The 16,197-nt window shown below is 41.6% G+C and overlaps 1 protein-coding gene across 1 annotated transcript in view; it reads left to right on the top strand.

Moving 5' to 3' along the window:
- Positions 1-15,923, top strand: part of LOC117374186 (protein bicaudal D homolog 2) — a 57,973-nt gene extending 42,050 nt beyond the window's left edge. The window contains exons 7-10 of the mRNA XM_033970364.2: positions 417-620; positions 821-1,363; positions 2,482-2,633; positions 10,958-15,923. Coding sequence (XP_033826255.1) covers positions 417-620; positions 821-1,363; positions 2,482-2,633; positions 10,958-11,336 — 1,278 coding nt within the window. The 3' untranslated portion in view covers positions 11,337-15,923. The remainder of the gene's footprint in view (positions 1-416; positions 621-820; positions 1,364-2,481; positions 2,634-10,957) is intronic.
- The last annotated feature ends 274 nt before the right edge of the window (positions 15,924-16,197 follow it).

Genomic DNA, 16,197 nt, shown 5'->3' with positions numbered 1-16,197 from the left:
GCTGGACCGGGGCTGGACCGGGGCTACACCGGGGCTGGACCGGGGCTACACCGGGGCTACACCGGGGCTACACCGGGGCTACACCGGGGCTACACCGGGGCTACACCGGGGCTACACCGGGGCTAGGACTAGATTAGGACTAGACCAATACTAGGACTACACTAGAGCTAGACCACTGCTAAACTATACTTGGTCTTCACAAATCCAAATGGCACTAAATGAGACCATACTCATTTAGTGCCATACAACTTAAAAAAAACCCTTCAAGTCTAGTACCACCAGCTCTACCCGGGACTAGACCGGGACTAGACTGAAACTACACCAGGACTAGGTCATGGCTGGACCAGTCTCTTCACATGTACCACCAGCCGTACCTGTTGTGCACAAGTTTCCTCACATTGACTTTTCTTTCCCAGGTGGCCGTGTCTGAGGCAGGTGAGCTGAAGGAGGAGCTGAAGACCCTGAAAGCCGAATATCAGACCTGTCAATCACGCTACGAAGAGGAACGCACCCGACTGGAGAACGACGTCACCACGCTCGGAGAAAAACTGTCAGCTCTGGAGAAGATGAGTAACGCTGAGAGAGACGAGAAGAACAAGCTGGAAAAAGAACTACGCAAGGTAATCAACACTACACATCTGTTCTACAATTATTAGAGCTATCACAAACATTTAACAAGTATTTTTGATTATAAGTAACTGCGCCAACCATATCTGTAATCTGTAAACCTAAAGATGCAAAAGATCAAACTCTCAGTATATATTTTTTAATTATTTAGAGTCAGAATGGACTAATATTGTTCCTGTTTTTGTCCGTGCAGCTGAGCGATGTGGCTGGTGAGTCTCAGGGCAGCCTCAGCGTGGCCCAGGACGAGCTGGTCACTTTCAGCGAGGAACTGGCGACCCTGTACAACCACGTGTGCATGTGCAACAACGAGACGCCCAACCGGGTCATGCTCGACTTCTACAAGGAGGGCAAAGGCGGACGCAGCAGCCCCGAAGGACGCGGGCGGCGCTCTCCCATCCTGCTCACCAAAGGCCTCTTCCCGGACCCGGGTTACCACAGCGACGGCTCTCCCTCTCCGGTCTCCTCCTTGCCGTCTCCCGTCTCCGATCACCGCAGAGAACCGATGAACATCTACAACCTGGTGGCGATTATTCGGGATCAGATCAAGCACCTGCAGTTAGCCGTGGACCGCACCACGGAGCTGTCCAGGCAGAGGGTGGCCACGCTGGAGCTCGGGACAGTCGCGGACAAAGATAAGGAGGCGTGCATGGAGGAGATACTCAAACTCAAATCCCTGCTCAGCACCAAGAGGGAACAGATTGCAACGCTAAGAACCGTCCTGAAGGCCAACAAGCAGGTCAGTTTATCCCCTCTGACATCTGACTTTTGCATTATGAGGAAGTCTTTTCATGCATTTGTCGGTAGGCCTCCAGTGTCACATACAAAGGGATGTGGTTGTTGGCTATTTCAGGGCCGTTCAGCTGCTCTAGCAAATGTTTAATCAGACTAGACAGGAGTTTTAGTGTCAGCTGCCCACTTTCTTTGAGGATAGAATGGCAAGATGGCATAGCATGAATGGATGACAGTACAGGTGGTGCATTGCATACGCCCCATAAAACCCACACATTTACATTACTAACTCCTATACAGCTTAGAAAATACTGTCTAAAACTAACCAAATGTCCAAATTTTGTCCCGTTTCTCTCTTCCTGTTCAGTATCAGTACTTTTTCAAATGAGTAGCTAGTTTCTCTTCAACTTTTAGTATCAATAGACTGTACAGCAACATGCTAGCTAGCTCATTGTGTCTCAAAACAGTCACTTTTATTAAAATAGGAAAATCTAGAGTAAACAACCCATTAAAATTCAGATTAATTAAAATAAATACTACCTAGTTATTTTTATATGTAGAATACTTAAGTTTGTGGTGCATTTTAAATATTTGATATCACTCAAAATTAGCATTAGCATTAGCATTGAGACACAAACATCTCTTTCTAAGCAGATGTGTCTTCTGAAGTATTCATTTTATTTGTGTAGTGTTTAACATGTTGTCAGTGACATCCACCCGCAGCTCCCTGCCCACTGTCTGACCCTAACCCCCTAACCTCTGACCCCTGACCCACCCGCAGCTCCCTGCCCACTGTCTGACCCCAACCCCCTAACATCTGACCCCTGACTCCTAACCCACCGGCAGCTCCCTGTCCACCGCCTCATCTTTAAATATTTACTCATTTTAGTGTAACTCTTGCATGAGGGATAAAAAGAGACAGGAAGTAGTGGCGCTAACAGTGAGACGGGTGGCGCTGTTGTGCACAGAGCCAATTAGTATTTAGGTAATGATCACTTTGACAGCCTTAACACAAGCATAATAGAAAGTAGCTTAATGATTAGCTCAGATACAAACAGGTATATGGCTAAATTAGACACATTTTTAAGGTGGTCTGATAATTGTGTTCTTTCTGTTCACTAACAGACCGCTGAAGTTGCTCTAGCCAATCTTAAGAGCAAGTACGAGAACGAGAAGGCTATGGTGACCGAGACGATGATGAAGCTGAGGAACGAGCTCAAAGCACTAAAAGAGGACGCCGCCACCTTTTCTTCACTGCGGGCCATGTTCGCCACACGGTAGGAAACGCAAACCTCATATGTGCTGTAGTAACTTATGCACACATAGACTGTATATACAAATGGACATAGCTAACCTGCTAGCCGCTGTGTTCCAAACAGGAAGTGAGCATGGGCGCGCTTCCGGCTCCATCGACTTTTGATCTAATTCACTTTCTATGTCATTTTGGTCTTAAAATGTTCATATTAACCCACTCTACATTTGCTATTGTGTCCATAACATAATATATGAACAGTAATAACAGACAAATCAGGCGTCTTCTTTCCCCAAGGTCACTCCCGCTAGCATTAGCAACACGCTTGATTGACAGCGTTGCTAAGTGCCCGCTCCAAGCTAAACCAGTGGTGCGTGTGCGAAGGGGCTTTTTGAAAGCTATGATACTCGAGATCAGATTTCCAAATATGAAACTCTGCTCAAAAATCCACCCGTGTAACTGCTATCCACGATGAGTTTCATTTCTACGGGTGACGCTACACTCCCTTAGTCCACTTCTTTATACCGTCTACATTTGCACACTTAATACGGAATAACCTCGGGAAAACATCAGGTCAATTTCAGATTAAAATGTGATACCAGCTGCTTTCTTTGTTTTGCGACTCAAATAACCGTGTCATCATTTTAAGATTATTTCATGACCAAAGCAGATGACAGAAGGTGCAGGGGTATAACTGTTTATTAAGATACATTTGGGGGGAGGGTTTTAGCCCCCGTCTTGCAGTATGTTTTCTATGTCCACGTGGATTAGATGAGATGACACACTTGCTAATCGGAGTTGGTCAAAGGTTGTAGTCGTAATCCCACTACAGATTTAGATTACACATTTACTCCGTAGTACAACGGTGCTCACAACAAGCTGCTGGTGATTTTGAACAAATACAGATATAGTAGACACTTTACCATTTCAATTTACTGTATTTTCCAGATTGTTTTATATTTTAGAGCAATTATTGTTTACAAAAAGTATAATTAAGTTTGGGTTGGATCAGCGTTTGCATTATTACTCTACTCTTGGTTATAATTTCTATTCAGTCAGACTCATCCTCTGATAGCGTTTCATTATTTTTCTCATTTCAGGCTGAGTCGCTGAGGGCCATTTTTTGTTTGCAGACTTAATATTTAAAATTACACTGGCTCAAAATGGTTGGATAGCTTCACAGAAAATGAACGCATACAGTAACTCTTTAAACAGGAGGTAAATGAGTTTCTCAGTCTTGTTTATTATTACAGTCTTCATATTGGGTTAGGGTTAGGTTTAATTATATCACCATGAAATAAAGTCGTATTCATTTGATTTTAATATGATGGCAGTTCATTATTACAATTTCATTAGATTCTGTTTACACACGTCTTAAAGAGCCAATATTACATTATTTTCTGATCTGTTATAATGTTGTTTCCTCATCACAAACAGACCTGAAGTTGTGTTTTGTTTCATTCACACATGTTTAACGCACAAACACTGTACTCTGTTCCACCTTGTGATGTCATGCGGTAATGCAGGAAGTGCTCCACTGTGTTTTTAAACTCCATACACCTTCACTGGAATCATTCGGATGATTTCAGTCCTGGAATTGACGATCTCTGCTGTTTTTGTGACCAAATTTTTAGTATTAATCTCAACTGCAGCTATACAGGTTACAATCTGATTACGTTTTTCCCCTTTTTTCACCCCCTCATGGGCATATAGACACGAATTAGTTATAATAATAATAAAATAAAATAAATAATAATAATAATAATAAAATACAATAATAATAATAATAAAATAAATAATAATAATAAAATACAATAATAATAATAATAAAATATAATAATAATAATAATAAAATACAATAATAATAATAAAATACAATAAAAAATAAATAAAATAAAATACAATAAAAAATAAATAAAATAAAATACAATAAAAAATACAATGAAATAATAAAAATGATAGTACTAATAATAATAATAAATCATATAAAAAGTTAAATAATGAAAATAATCCCGTCCAACAATCTCTACTGTTAACTTGAAAACTAACACTTCATGACATCACAAGGTGAAACAGAGCATTTTGAGCTTTGGAGACGTTACAGATTAATAATAAAGTGTTACTCAAACATGTGAATGAAACAAAACACAACTCCAGGTCTGTTTTTGATTAAGAAACTGCATTAAAACACGACTTAAAGCTCCATTTTGTGTACTATAGAACCTTTAACATTTCTTATTTGAAAGGCAGTGTTATCCTTGTACATACAGTCTCTACACTAAACCAGGCTGAATATTGTAGGAGGAGAACGGGGAAAAAAAACCAACTGCATTATTTTCACAGGCCGCTGTAGGGGATGTGTGGGCCACTCGATGCCCCTCGTGCAGGCTTTTCTGAAATCCAATCCCTCTCCCTCAAGTGCACTTACCCAGCCCACCCCACATACCTGCCATTCTAATCAATTAGTAACAGTAGGAAAAGTCTGCAGCCTGAGATATGAGCGCTTCTGGCAGAGCGCGGCACAGTGCGGCAGACCCAGGTGCACACAGAGGTACCAGTGTAATACTAAACTACTACCAAACGTCTATATAGTCCTAGAAGAGGGTTTTTTCTTTGTGTACCATGGCAACAATACAGTGAAATGTATAAAAGGGCCCATATTACACTATTTTCTGATCTGTTATAATGTTGTTTCTGCATCACAAACAGACCTGGAGTTGTGTGTTGTTTCATTCACACATGTTTAACACAAAACCCTGCAGATTTAGGCTGAGTTTTTCTCCTCCCAAACTGAAAACTCCACCTCGTGATGTCAGGAAGTGCTCCACTGTGTTTTTAAACTCCATACACTTTCTGTTAACTTAAACTACCGCTTCATGACATCACAATTAGACTAGACTAATGATAAAGTCTAATAGGACCTTTTTAAAATATCACCTAGAGCGGAAATGTCAGACTCAGGCCCATGGGCGAAATTTGTCCCTCGATGTAAATACATTTATTTATAGCGGACGTACGTCTAATACTACGAATCCCAGAATACTTTGCAAATGGCCCCCACCACTTCTGTTGACACTCATTAGCATCTGCTACCTGTCACCTCACTTAAGTTTAATCCACCCCTTCTGAAAAATGAAATAAATACAAATAATTAAGTATTTAGTTTGGCCCACGACTTAGTCACAGTTTTTAATTTTGTCCCTCTGTGAATTTGAGTTTGACGCCCCTGACCCAGAGAGTAGAGATGAGACAATAAACAATAATATCGCTCTGCTTATTACTTTATATTAGACATGTGAGCCTGCTTACCCCGGGCCCCCAAATTTCTGTCAAGGGGCTTGGTCAGGATTCATATACCAACATATTTCTCTTTTAAAAGTGCTTAAGTTGTGGTTTATTCTTGATGTAGTCCTGTTTTGTTTGGAGTTTATTGTGTTTTTCTTGGTTGGTTTGACATGAAAAAGCCTTTGCAAACCTGAGTCCATCCCCTTTTAAACAGACGTATTGTACTTGTGTCGCTCTATAGTTATAATCTTTAACCCCCATTTTAAAATCTCAATATTCATCTAAAACATCTCGATAAAAGAAACGAGCCCGCTGACTTCCATGTTTGAACGTCATCACAACAAAGAGCCGTGTAGCTGTCGGCGCCCCCTATGGACAGCTGCACGTGACACTAGCGACTATGTTACACTGCCAAATCCTACGAGTATCACCGATTAAGAAAATATAATTGGAGAACTAGTAAGTACGTCACAGTGGGCGTGTACGGGTGGAGGTGAAAACGAGAATTTATTTGCAAAACCGTGTCTTGGGGGAAAAAAAGCGATTGCTCAAACACGCACGAATCGCTCAAAATGGAACTTCAAGAGGATAAATGAGAAGGAAACAGCTATAACATGGTAAAAAACTCTGAAAAGACTGTGCACAATAGGTCCGCTTTAAAGATCAGACACTTTCCGTATTATTAATCCTATAATTATGCCGCCCTGTGCAGTTTACTCTCCGCAGATGAAGATGTTGAAGGCTCCTCAGCTGCCAGAGCCTGTGCATAAATTACACCAGTTTATAGTATTCTTGCATTGGTATGTAAATGCCACAGGGACTTTTAGGTCACGCACTCTTAGAGGACGAGGGAACTTTCCAAACCAAAGTTTTCCCACACTCCCTCCCTCTCTCAACCCCCTCACCCCCTCCCTCCCTCCATCCTTCCTTCCCTTTTACTTTCTTTAGCTGCTTTTCTAAAAGGACAGCTTACTACAGAATCTTAATTTGACAAGCCTTTTATAGTAATCGCGGCTCTCCTATACTGTGGAAGATGGATCCGGAGCCTTTGAGGACAAATGGATCTTCTTAGCTGAGTGTTTCCTCGGAATTCTCTGAGCGGAATGATCCCGGTGTTGTGAATTCCTCTGAGCGTGTTTTTTGCAGCTGCGGTCTCCAGTGGGATGTAAACCATGAGCTGTAGCCGCCAGCATTCCCGAGACAAGCCCAGGCATGTTCTCCGCTCGTGTTTATACCCACCGAACCAATTATGGTGAAAGTCAGGTTTATTCTAGGAGCATTAATAAACACAGACACATTTTTAGGAGGATAAAAGGGAGGATGGTGCTGCGTATGTGGCAACAACAGCATTCGTAAACCTCTTACATTTATCTTGTAGTTTGTCTGATGCACATGTGTCTTTGGATCAAGCTGCGGTCCACTGAAGCCTGACTTATATTACTTCTATTGTTTTGTTTTGTTTTGTATTGCATTGCTGTACCACCACATGCAACCAGCTTTTCATTTGAGACAATAGATATTTAGTTGAGTTAAGCTCCCAGATCTGTAAATCAGCTAATATATAGAGAGCTGGCTTATGAAAATAGAATTGGTTCAGTTTGAAACAGCAACAATGCTTCTTCTCCTGTCCCTGAACATACAAATAAATAAGACTTCTTAATCTGGCAATAAACAAAATATACCATAATTTGCAAAACAATACATTTTCTCATTTAACGTTTTTTCGCACTGGAGTATAAGTTGTACCAGCCAAAAAATGCATAATAGTGAAGAAAAAACAAACATATTTCACATATAAGTCGCATCTGAGTATAAGTTGCACTGGAGTATAAGTCGTACCAGCCAAAAAATGCATAATAATGAAGGAAAAAAAACACATTTCACATCTAAATCATGGTATATTAGTCGACCCTCGGGCAAACTATGAAAAAAAGTGCGACTTATAGTCCGGAAAATACAGTACTTATCTATATATGAAATAAATATTTACTCTTAAAACACAGAGAACAGACTTTGATTCTAGTTTCGGCTTTTTTTTCTTCACATCGTTGAACCAGAACCTTGTTGGTAAAGGTCTAAACTATCCCGAAGTACTAGTATTATTTACAATTACATGCATTTCTATACTTTAAATCTTAAAACCTGCCGTTCATCTCACTCGCCTTGACTTTTGCTCAGTTCACATGTAGTCATTTCCTCACTTTGTTACTCAGCCTATTATTTAGCCCCACCCCCCCCCCCGCCACGACCAGTCCGACAGCAGACGATGAACAGCTGCGCCGTATGAACGCAATGTGAATCACGTCTTCTTTTCTCCATCACTTCTCACATGTCTCAAGAGTCAAACGAATGCTAACCCACGTAGCTCGCTAACAGTAGCTCGCTAACAGTCGCTCGCTAGTCAGCCCTTTATAATTACTGTAATGATCTGATATTTTCTGTTTGGTTCAGGGGTTTTCAGGGCATTTTGTTGTTGTTCTTCTGTTTATGTGTTGTTGTTAACTGCTTTTGTGTGTGGTCGGTTGCTATGACGACGGGTTGATGTGAAGGTTCCATTGTCGGTTACTGGTCAGTTTGGAGTCTGGCTCTGCTGAAAGGAGACCGCTGTTTTGTGCTTGTTTTGTGCTTGTTTTGGCTCCAGCCTTTTCTGTCCCAATCCTGATGCTGATACTTTGGCGTTAAGTATCTGCTAATAGCCGATGTCAGTTGATACTAGCGCAGATACTAAAATATATAAGTTATTTCCTTTTTTTTTATGAGTCAGACGTGTTTTGTGTTTGTTGTTTAACATTTAAAGTAACTCCAGAACAGCTTTGAAAAATATTACGTGGTGTTTGGGCCATAATTATCTAGAACGTCGTCTTCTTACACCGATTTATCGACCAAAATTGCTGGGTTTTAGATGACGTCACAATATTCTCTAGGCCGATTATATTTAATACAGATGGTTGCAGATAAAATTAATATTGTTAAAATGCAGATTTGTGTTGTGATACAGTGAGTTCTCGGGTCTAGTTACTAAAAGAAATGATCAGGTTCAACATTTGTGTATTTACGTTTTGAATATTTCCCGACAAAGTACAATGTAATTACTGTATTTTATGGAGTATAAGTTGCACTGGCCAAAAAATGCATAATAACGAAGTACAAAATACATACATTTCACATAGAAATCGCACAGGAGTACAAGTCGCGCAGGAGTACAAGTCGCGCAGGAGTACAAGTCGCGCAGGAGTACAAGTCGCGCAGGAGTACAAGTCGAACCAGTCAAAAAATGCATAATAATGAAGTAAAAAAACATATATTTCACACATAAATCGCGTCTGAGTATAAGTCGCACTAAGAAACTTATAGTCCGGAAAATACAGAAATAGGGAAAACTGTTTGTTGACCTCCATCTGGGAACATCATCGCGTTCTATCATCAGAAAACCACCAATAGGATATCGCCTAAACCAATATCTGATCCATCAAAATGTTCAATACTGGCGCTGATATCTGACGCCAGTATCTTATTGTTGCATCCCTAGTTACAATTTACAGTAGCCCTTAAAAATAAAACAATAAAACAACAACAATAACCACTTCCTCACACTACAACGCACAATACTACATTATTCTGCTACCACTTGTCATCCACCAGCCAAAAAGCCTCCGTTATATCCCCTCCCAAGAACAGCCCCCCTTGGATTTTCCCGGGAAAACGCACACACCCTTCTTAACGTGACAATGGCGGAGCGGCTGCGCTGTCTGCCGGGGTGGTGCTTTTTTTTTCGTGGAGGGGCGATCCTTATAAGACGCCCCCCACATCGACTTAATGAAGCGGCGCTGATCTCCTTTGTAGAGCTGTGTGTCTCACTGGGAATCTAACTCCACACTTGAAAAGGGCCCTGTTATTGTTTGTAGGCTGCTTTGGTGAGGTCAGAGTTCACGTGGCACCAGAGACCAGACCATGTGGAGTGCAAAAGATGGAAACAACCTGGGTTTTAAGTGTCATGTGACTATCAGATATATTTGCTTCGTTCTGCAGTCCTTAGGCTCTTGTTAAAACTACAAATACCATAATGTTCTGCTCCAATGCTAATGCTAAAATGCTAACATACAGCCTTACATATTGCATTTTGTACTTAAATAAATCTACTGTTTTGATTCTCACAAAATGCAGATTTCGAAATCATCCTCACGTGTTACACTCTGCAGCCTGCACCGGTCAAACTGGATGTTCTGCTATTTCATGGGGATTGGGTGAAATAAATAATGAGCCTTCAAAAAGCCTTGCAGAAACTGGGAGTGACAGAGCAGTGACAGTGAAGTGGTGAAAAGGAGACGGAGAGAATAGAGCGATGCAGCCCCAGGTGCCTGACCCACTTATTCAACCTGTCCGTCCTCTGGTGTGTTTGGCATAAGCAGGAGACAGGTGCCGGAGCCGCACTGCACCACACACTCTGCTTTTTAATACAGACACCACTTGTTTTAAGTGTGCGTGCTTCTGTGGGCTCGAGGAGAGGATGAATGTGCTGCCAGCGACTAGAGCTACACAATTTAATCAGTTTCTGTACAGAGTCATTTTAAACACATTTGAAAGCACAGAATATTTGCATTTTTACTGAAAGCTTCTCATGCAGTTGTGAATTTTTAAGATGGAAATCAGAAATGTCAGCCCTACTGCATTATTTACTTATTTAATTATAGATTAGCTGAAGGTCTAGTCTACACAGTGTAAGTGTACAACGCCACCTGCTGGTGGTTAATTCACATAGTTAAAGTAGGTTAAAGGTCATAAGAGGATAAATCCTCTACAAAGTATTTATGAAGGAAATAGTTTTTAAATGTTGAATTTGTGTGAATCCTGAGTGTGTTGTTTTTCTGTGTAAACAGAAAACGTTCAGTTCACTTTGTCCAAACTGAATATCAAATATATTCAGTACAGACAAAGCGAGCGCGGCCCATCACTGAATAAAAAGCTAAATGGCGTCCTCTGCTGGCCGGTTTCATAATAACGCTTGTTGCTGTTTTATTTTCTCTGTGATCCTGGATCCTGACACGGTGCTGATGTGTGTTACAGATGTGATGAGTACGTGACGCAGCTGGACGAGATGCAGAGGCAGCTGGCAGCAGCAGAGGATGAGAAGAAGACCCTGAACTCTCTGCTGAGGATGGCCATCCAACAGAAGCTGGCCCTGACGCAGCGGCTGGAGGATCTGGAGTTTGACCACGAGCAGACACGACGTGGAGGCGCCGGGGGGCGCTCTAAAGCCCGCAAAACCCCCGCTGCCTCCTCCACAGCTGCCTCCTCCACAGCTGCCTCTTCCACAGGCTCACATGTAAGTCCTCTGTCCTGCTCCGGCTCGGGACGCCCTGAGCTCAACACCGCTCTGCCCAGCGGCATCATGGGAGGTCCCATGGTGTTCTGCAGTGAGAAGTACAAGATCTACTGCGACTGAGCGGCGCAGAGCCGCGGCGGACTGCTGTGTACAGCCTTAGTGTTACAGAGCCCCACATGCTCGCTTAGCTCCCTCTAGGGGCCGCTGTGTGTAACCAGCTGCTTGTGTGTGCTGTGTCAACCTTAGGGGAATGCCCATGTACTGTAGTAGACATTTATGGCATGTGGACGGTAGGGCCCTGCTTGTACTGAGGGCGTTTTATGGAGTCTATTCTTTCCGCTGTCATAGTGCCGTACGTATAAGTTAAGCTGGCAGCTTCTGTGCTTGTCTGTTCTGATCCCTGGAGTGTACTGTACTGCACTTGAACGGGGACTATAGAGGATGTCATAGAAGGGTTCTGTGTCTGCCCTTCAGCTTGCTGTTGGCATTGGTGCTCCTTTAAACAAGCCCCCTCCTCTCTCTCTGCTGCCTCCAGGACTGACCTGTCCAGCAGCTCTGACGAATCAGGTCACTCTACAATGAAATGTTTACAAGAAATAAACAAGCAAAATATGCAATCCTCCTCCAGCCTCGCGCTCGAGGAAGACCAAATGAATATTTAGAAGATGTACAAAACCTTGTGAGTTGGAATTGCTTTGTTGGGAAAGTTTGGGCAGAAAGGAGCACCTGTGACCACAGGTGTGTACATCAGGATCATTATAAGCTGTGATGCTAGCACACCAACACGATACGATAAGTAGAATCGCATGGCTTTGCTGCTCAAACACTTTGGCTTTGAACCACTTTTCTGTTGCGTGTGACATCATGCTACACGCTCTGCATGGTAAAGATCCTCATGTGGTATCTGCTAAAACACAGGAGGGCTTTTCTACACAACCCGTCATGTTTAAATGGATTTCATTCAGAGCCATAAAGAGAAAGAAAAGTTTGACAAATCAAACTCCACTCCCAAACAAAGTGCACTTCAGCACAGGTGCCTCGGGTTCTCCTCCGATCAAACATGGATTTACTGTGAACGTAGACGCCGCGGAGTTTGGTTCAGAATCATTTAATGGGATAAATCTCAAAAGAGCACAAATCAGAAGGCACCACACCTGGACATTTCAATTTGACACTAAAGTAACACTCCGGCAAAGTGCCTGTATAAATCTAACCCGCCTGCCCCTGTGTGTGGACAAGCATTTATCCATTCTCCTCTTCCTCCTGTTTTTGGACCAGAGTCTTCATTAATGTGTGTGCTGTTTTGACCCTTTGCTTTTGTCACTGGTCTCACGCTAAACCAACTTGTTTCTTTGTAGATGGTTAGACGCTGGCTCCCTCCTCATCACCACTCACCCTTTAACTAAAGCGTATTGGTCAGGTAAAGTCCTCGCGCCTGTGTGTTCTGCCTGTACGTACATGAATGAGCGGCCCTCTTTGTATTATATTTTTATCTTTTATCACAAGCAGAGGGCCGCTCATGGTTTATTTTAACCGTGTGTGACGTGTACGGGGACTAAATGACGTGTACTCTTTCTAGTTCTTACAATTTTTTCATAAAAGCTTTAACCCTTTCGCGAGCTAGCATAACGCAAATATGAAAAGAACATGTGGGGCTCGTGTTTATTACTCTCTATAACAGACACGCTAGCTTTACGACGCTAAAGGCAGGGTTGAAGAAAGACAGACCTGCCAGATTCGTACTTACTAAAGATGCTACGTCTTCTCTACAGTATATTTAGAGACATTACCATTGGCCCTGCTTACGTGTGCGTGTATATGTTTAGCACACAGCATGGAGACTTAAGCAGTTATGGGGAAAAAAAAAAAAAAACTACAAGGAGGTTCGTCGCTCCTGCATTTACGATATTGTGTTTCTATCAGTTTTGCGCTGATTGAGAAGAGATTCGGAGTAGAAAACGTAAACCTACTCACGTTGTTGAGAGGAGATGTGATAAAATAAGCTAGCCAAACCGGCGGCCCGCTCCAGATGTCTGAAACGGTGGAGAAAGTGAGTGAGTCCAGTGTTTCCAAAGAAAGAAACTGGACTTTTTTTTGTTTTGTTTTGGGTTTTTTTTCTTAAGGAGGAAAAATACTGGTCTCGTGATTGGCCAGAGGACATTGATTCAAATTAGCCCCGCCCCTTTTCCTTTGTACAGTCCGTAGGTTGTAGGTTGTAGGTTGTAGGCAGGAGGTAGGTAGACCCTGTAGATTCGTTGTTAGAACTCTACCCGTAATCCTTAAGCACAGGAGTTTGAATTCAGCTCCATCTAGTTTGTAATCAATGTCTGGACGTTCTTCGGGTGTCAACAGAAAGGCTCCTCCTACCTCTGCATGCAGGCTCCGCCCATTTTGCATAATTTACATATGTCATGTTTTTGTTTTTTGTTTTGTTTTTTTTGTTTTTAAAGCCTGCATGGTATATATGTGTGTCAACTGACTCGCGTGACATTTGAGAAACCCCCGTCGCCTTTAGCTTCACATTGGTCGAAATACTACTGAGTTCCTGGGTTCCTAACACGATGGCGTGGACTAACATTTGGAGTGTCTTTGGAGTGACGCGTTTAACGGCTAACCCAGAAACCACAAATGCTGATTTTTGTTTTGTTTTTCCCTTCCATTTTGCAGTAATTACGGTAGCCCTGTGCGGATGACAAAGACGCCAACGCACGGCTCCCCATAAGACGCGAAAGCCTGATCGGACTTGAAAAATAAACAAACGAAAGGATTTGTTTTACACTGATTGGAAAAACCTAACGCTGCTATTGGAAGTCAAAACGCCATGATGCTTTTTTTTTAAATTGGCCAATGACAACCACCAGTGCAAAGCCAGAGGTCATGGGGTCATTTCTTTAATGTCGAGACACTAACATGTTTTGTGTTATTTTTGTTTTTATTATTTTTAATTTTTAATATGTGCACTTTCATCATAGAGGATTATAACTATTATTAACCTGTAGGAAAGTGTGGTAGTACTATGGTTTGTGGATTACTCAGTATAATTTACGTGAGAATAGGAAAATGAGTTTAATTCCTCACTTTGAAAATCACCACAGTCCCAAACCACAGTCAAACCACCAGATTTTATCCATTCACGAGATGATGTTACATTAATGTTCTGTCGTTCTTTTATGTTTGTTCTACTGCCATATTCTATACAAAAATCCAGGGTGATCAAATTCTGGGGTTTTTTCATGTATTTATTATTCCTAGAGGAATAGCTCAAACTAACGAAACTTGACAACGCTCTGTTTCCAAAAAGGTAAGTCGTGCTTCGGGGAATGGTCTGTGATGTGATCCACGTTTCCTTTGCTTCTTACCAAAAGGGCGTTCCACTGAAAAAACAAAAAAAAAAAAAAACAACAACACAGGATCACTGACTTCTAGAATTCTCTGCAAATGCAAAAATTAAAGATTCCAAATTGGAATTGTTTCATTCTCTCTTTGTTTTTATCGTGCCAAATCTTGGTACACCACGGGGTCGAGGCTAACTCAGAAAGACAAACGAGCCGCGGGACGTAGTTGGACACGAGTGCTGTTTTTGTTTAGCTCTTTGTTTCTGACCAGTAGTGCCTTTCATTGTTTCCAAGGGAGAATTTTAGACAAAGTATTTTATGTTCGTTTTTTATAGTACTAAAGCGTTTCAAAATGACTGTGAGCAGCAATAAATGCAAAAAGACGGGAACTTCCGCCCTTTTTCTGCACGAGCGAGAAGACGATAGTTTTAAAACGAGCTCGGTAAGAGTGACGTTGTTTTGAATTCTGCAGGTCAGTGATCCACACATTCAAATCAGGGGTATTAAAGAAAACTTGTTTTTTTATCAAACTGTGGGAAAGTCCCTTCGGCCTCCTGTGATGTTGAACAAAAAAGCCCCAGCGTCTGTAACGTGCTGGGGAACGATCAGTGTGTATTAATGGAAACATACCTAGCTTTGTTTGGTGAAGGTAACGTGATATCGATAGTATTGTTGAAAAAAAAAATGTGCAGAAGGCGCATTTTAACTTTTGTTTTTTTCATTTAATTTTTTATCAACTTTTGTTTTGTTTTTTTACATCATATTTTGAGCGTTTTCAGTAAACAGAAAACAACAAGAAGCATCAACAAGCTTGTTTCGTGCCATCCTAGCCAACGCTCGCTTGTTGACGCAAACATAAAGTTACGAATACGGAAAAAAGAAAAGTCAAAGTGCAATTTTTGAATAAAGTTTTACAAGAAATCCGTTTTCTGTTTGCTGGAAGCTATAGCATTGTGATAATGAACTAGCTGTGCAAAACTTTCATAATGTGTTCTCAGTATTCATACAAAAGCATCTTTATATGAAATCACCTGTATGTTGGTATTTATTTAAATTTGTAATGCAGTACTGTAATATCTATTATGTGCATTATGATTAGTGAAATAATGTTCCGAGCTAAATGTCATATGCATGTGTCTCCAGTCATGGGACCTTTACACAGAAGAAGAAGAAGAAAAACAAACATGGCCGACGTGTAGGATATACATATATATAAGAAAAAAAAAGTTTTGTATTGAAAAGAAAAAAAAAAAAGAAGTTTGATCTATTTGTAATACTGCTGCAGATATCCTGAGAACGTGTTTGTTTTAGCGAGGGGTGGTGCTGTGTAAGGGTAGTCATACTGGCTAAAATCAATAAAAGTAAGACGAAAAAGGCCGTTTCTGTTTCCACGTCTCTTTATTTATTTATAGGTTTATCCCCGGACGCTGCGAGGGTCAAGCAGGACATATGTGGTGGGCTGTTGTTGGATCGGAGGGGGAGGACTTCCTCTGTCTGACCATATAAGGACGCAGGAAGTGATCGGGTTTCACACAAAGCTCCACGGTCCAGATATTTTTACAGGCAGATGCGATCGATGGTGCTTTTCCCTCTCGTCCATCTGTCTCTGCTGTGGATATCCAGAAGGAGCGTAATGAGGTCAAAGT

This window comes from Periophthalmus magnuspinnatus, chromosome 7, assembly GCF_009829125.3.
Source record: "Periophthalmus magnuspinnatus isolate fPerMag1 chromosome 7, fPerMag1.2.pri, whole genome shotgun sequence".
Classification (NCBI taxonomy): domain Eukaryota; kingdom Metazoa; phylum Chordata; class Actinopteri; order Gobiiformes; family Gobiidae; genus Periophthalmus; species Periophthalmus magnuspinnatus.
The sequence above is the reverse complement of the archived record's forward strand: the minus strand, read 5'-3'. Positions and strand labels throughout refer to the sequence as shown.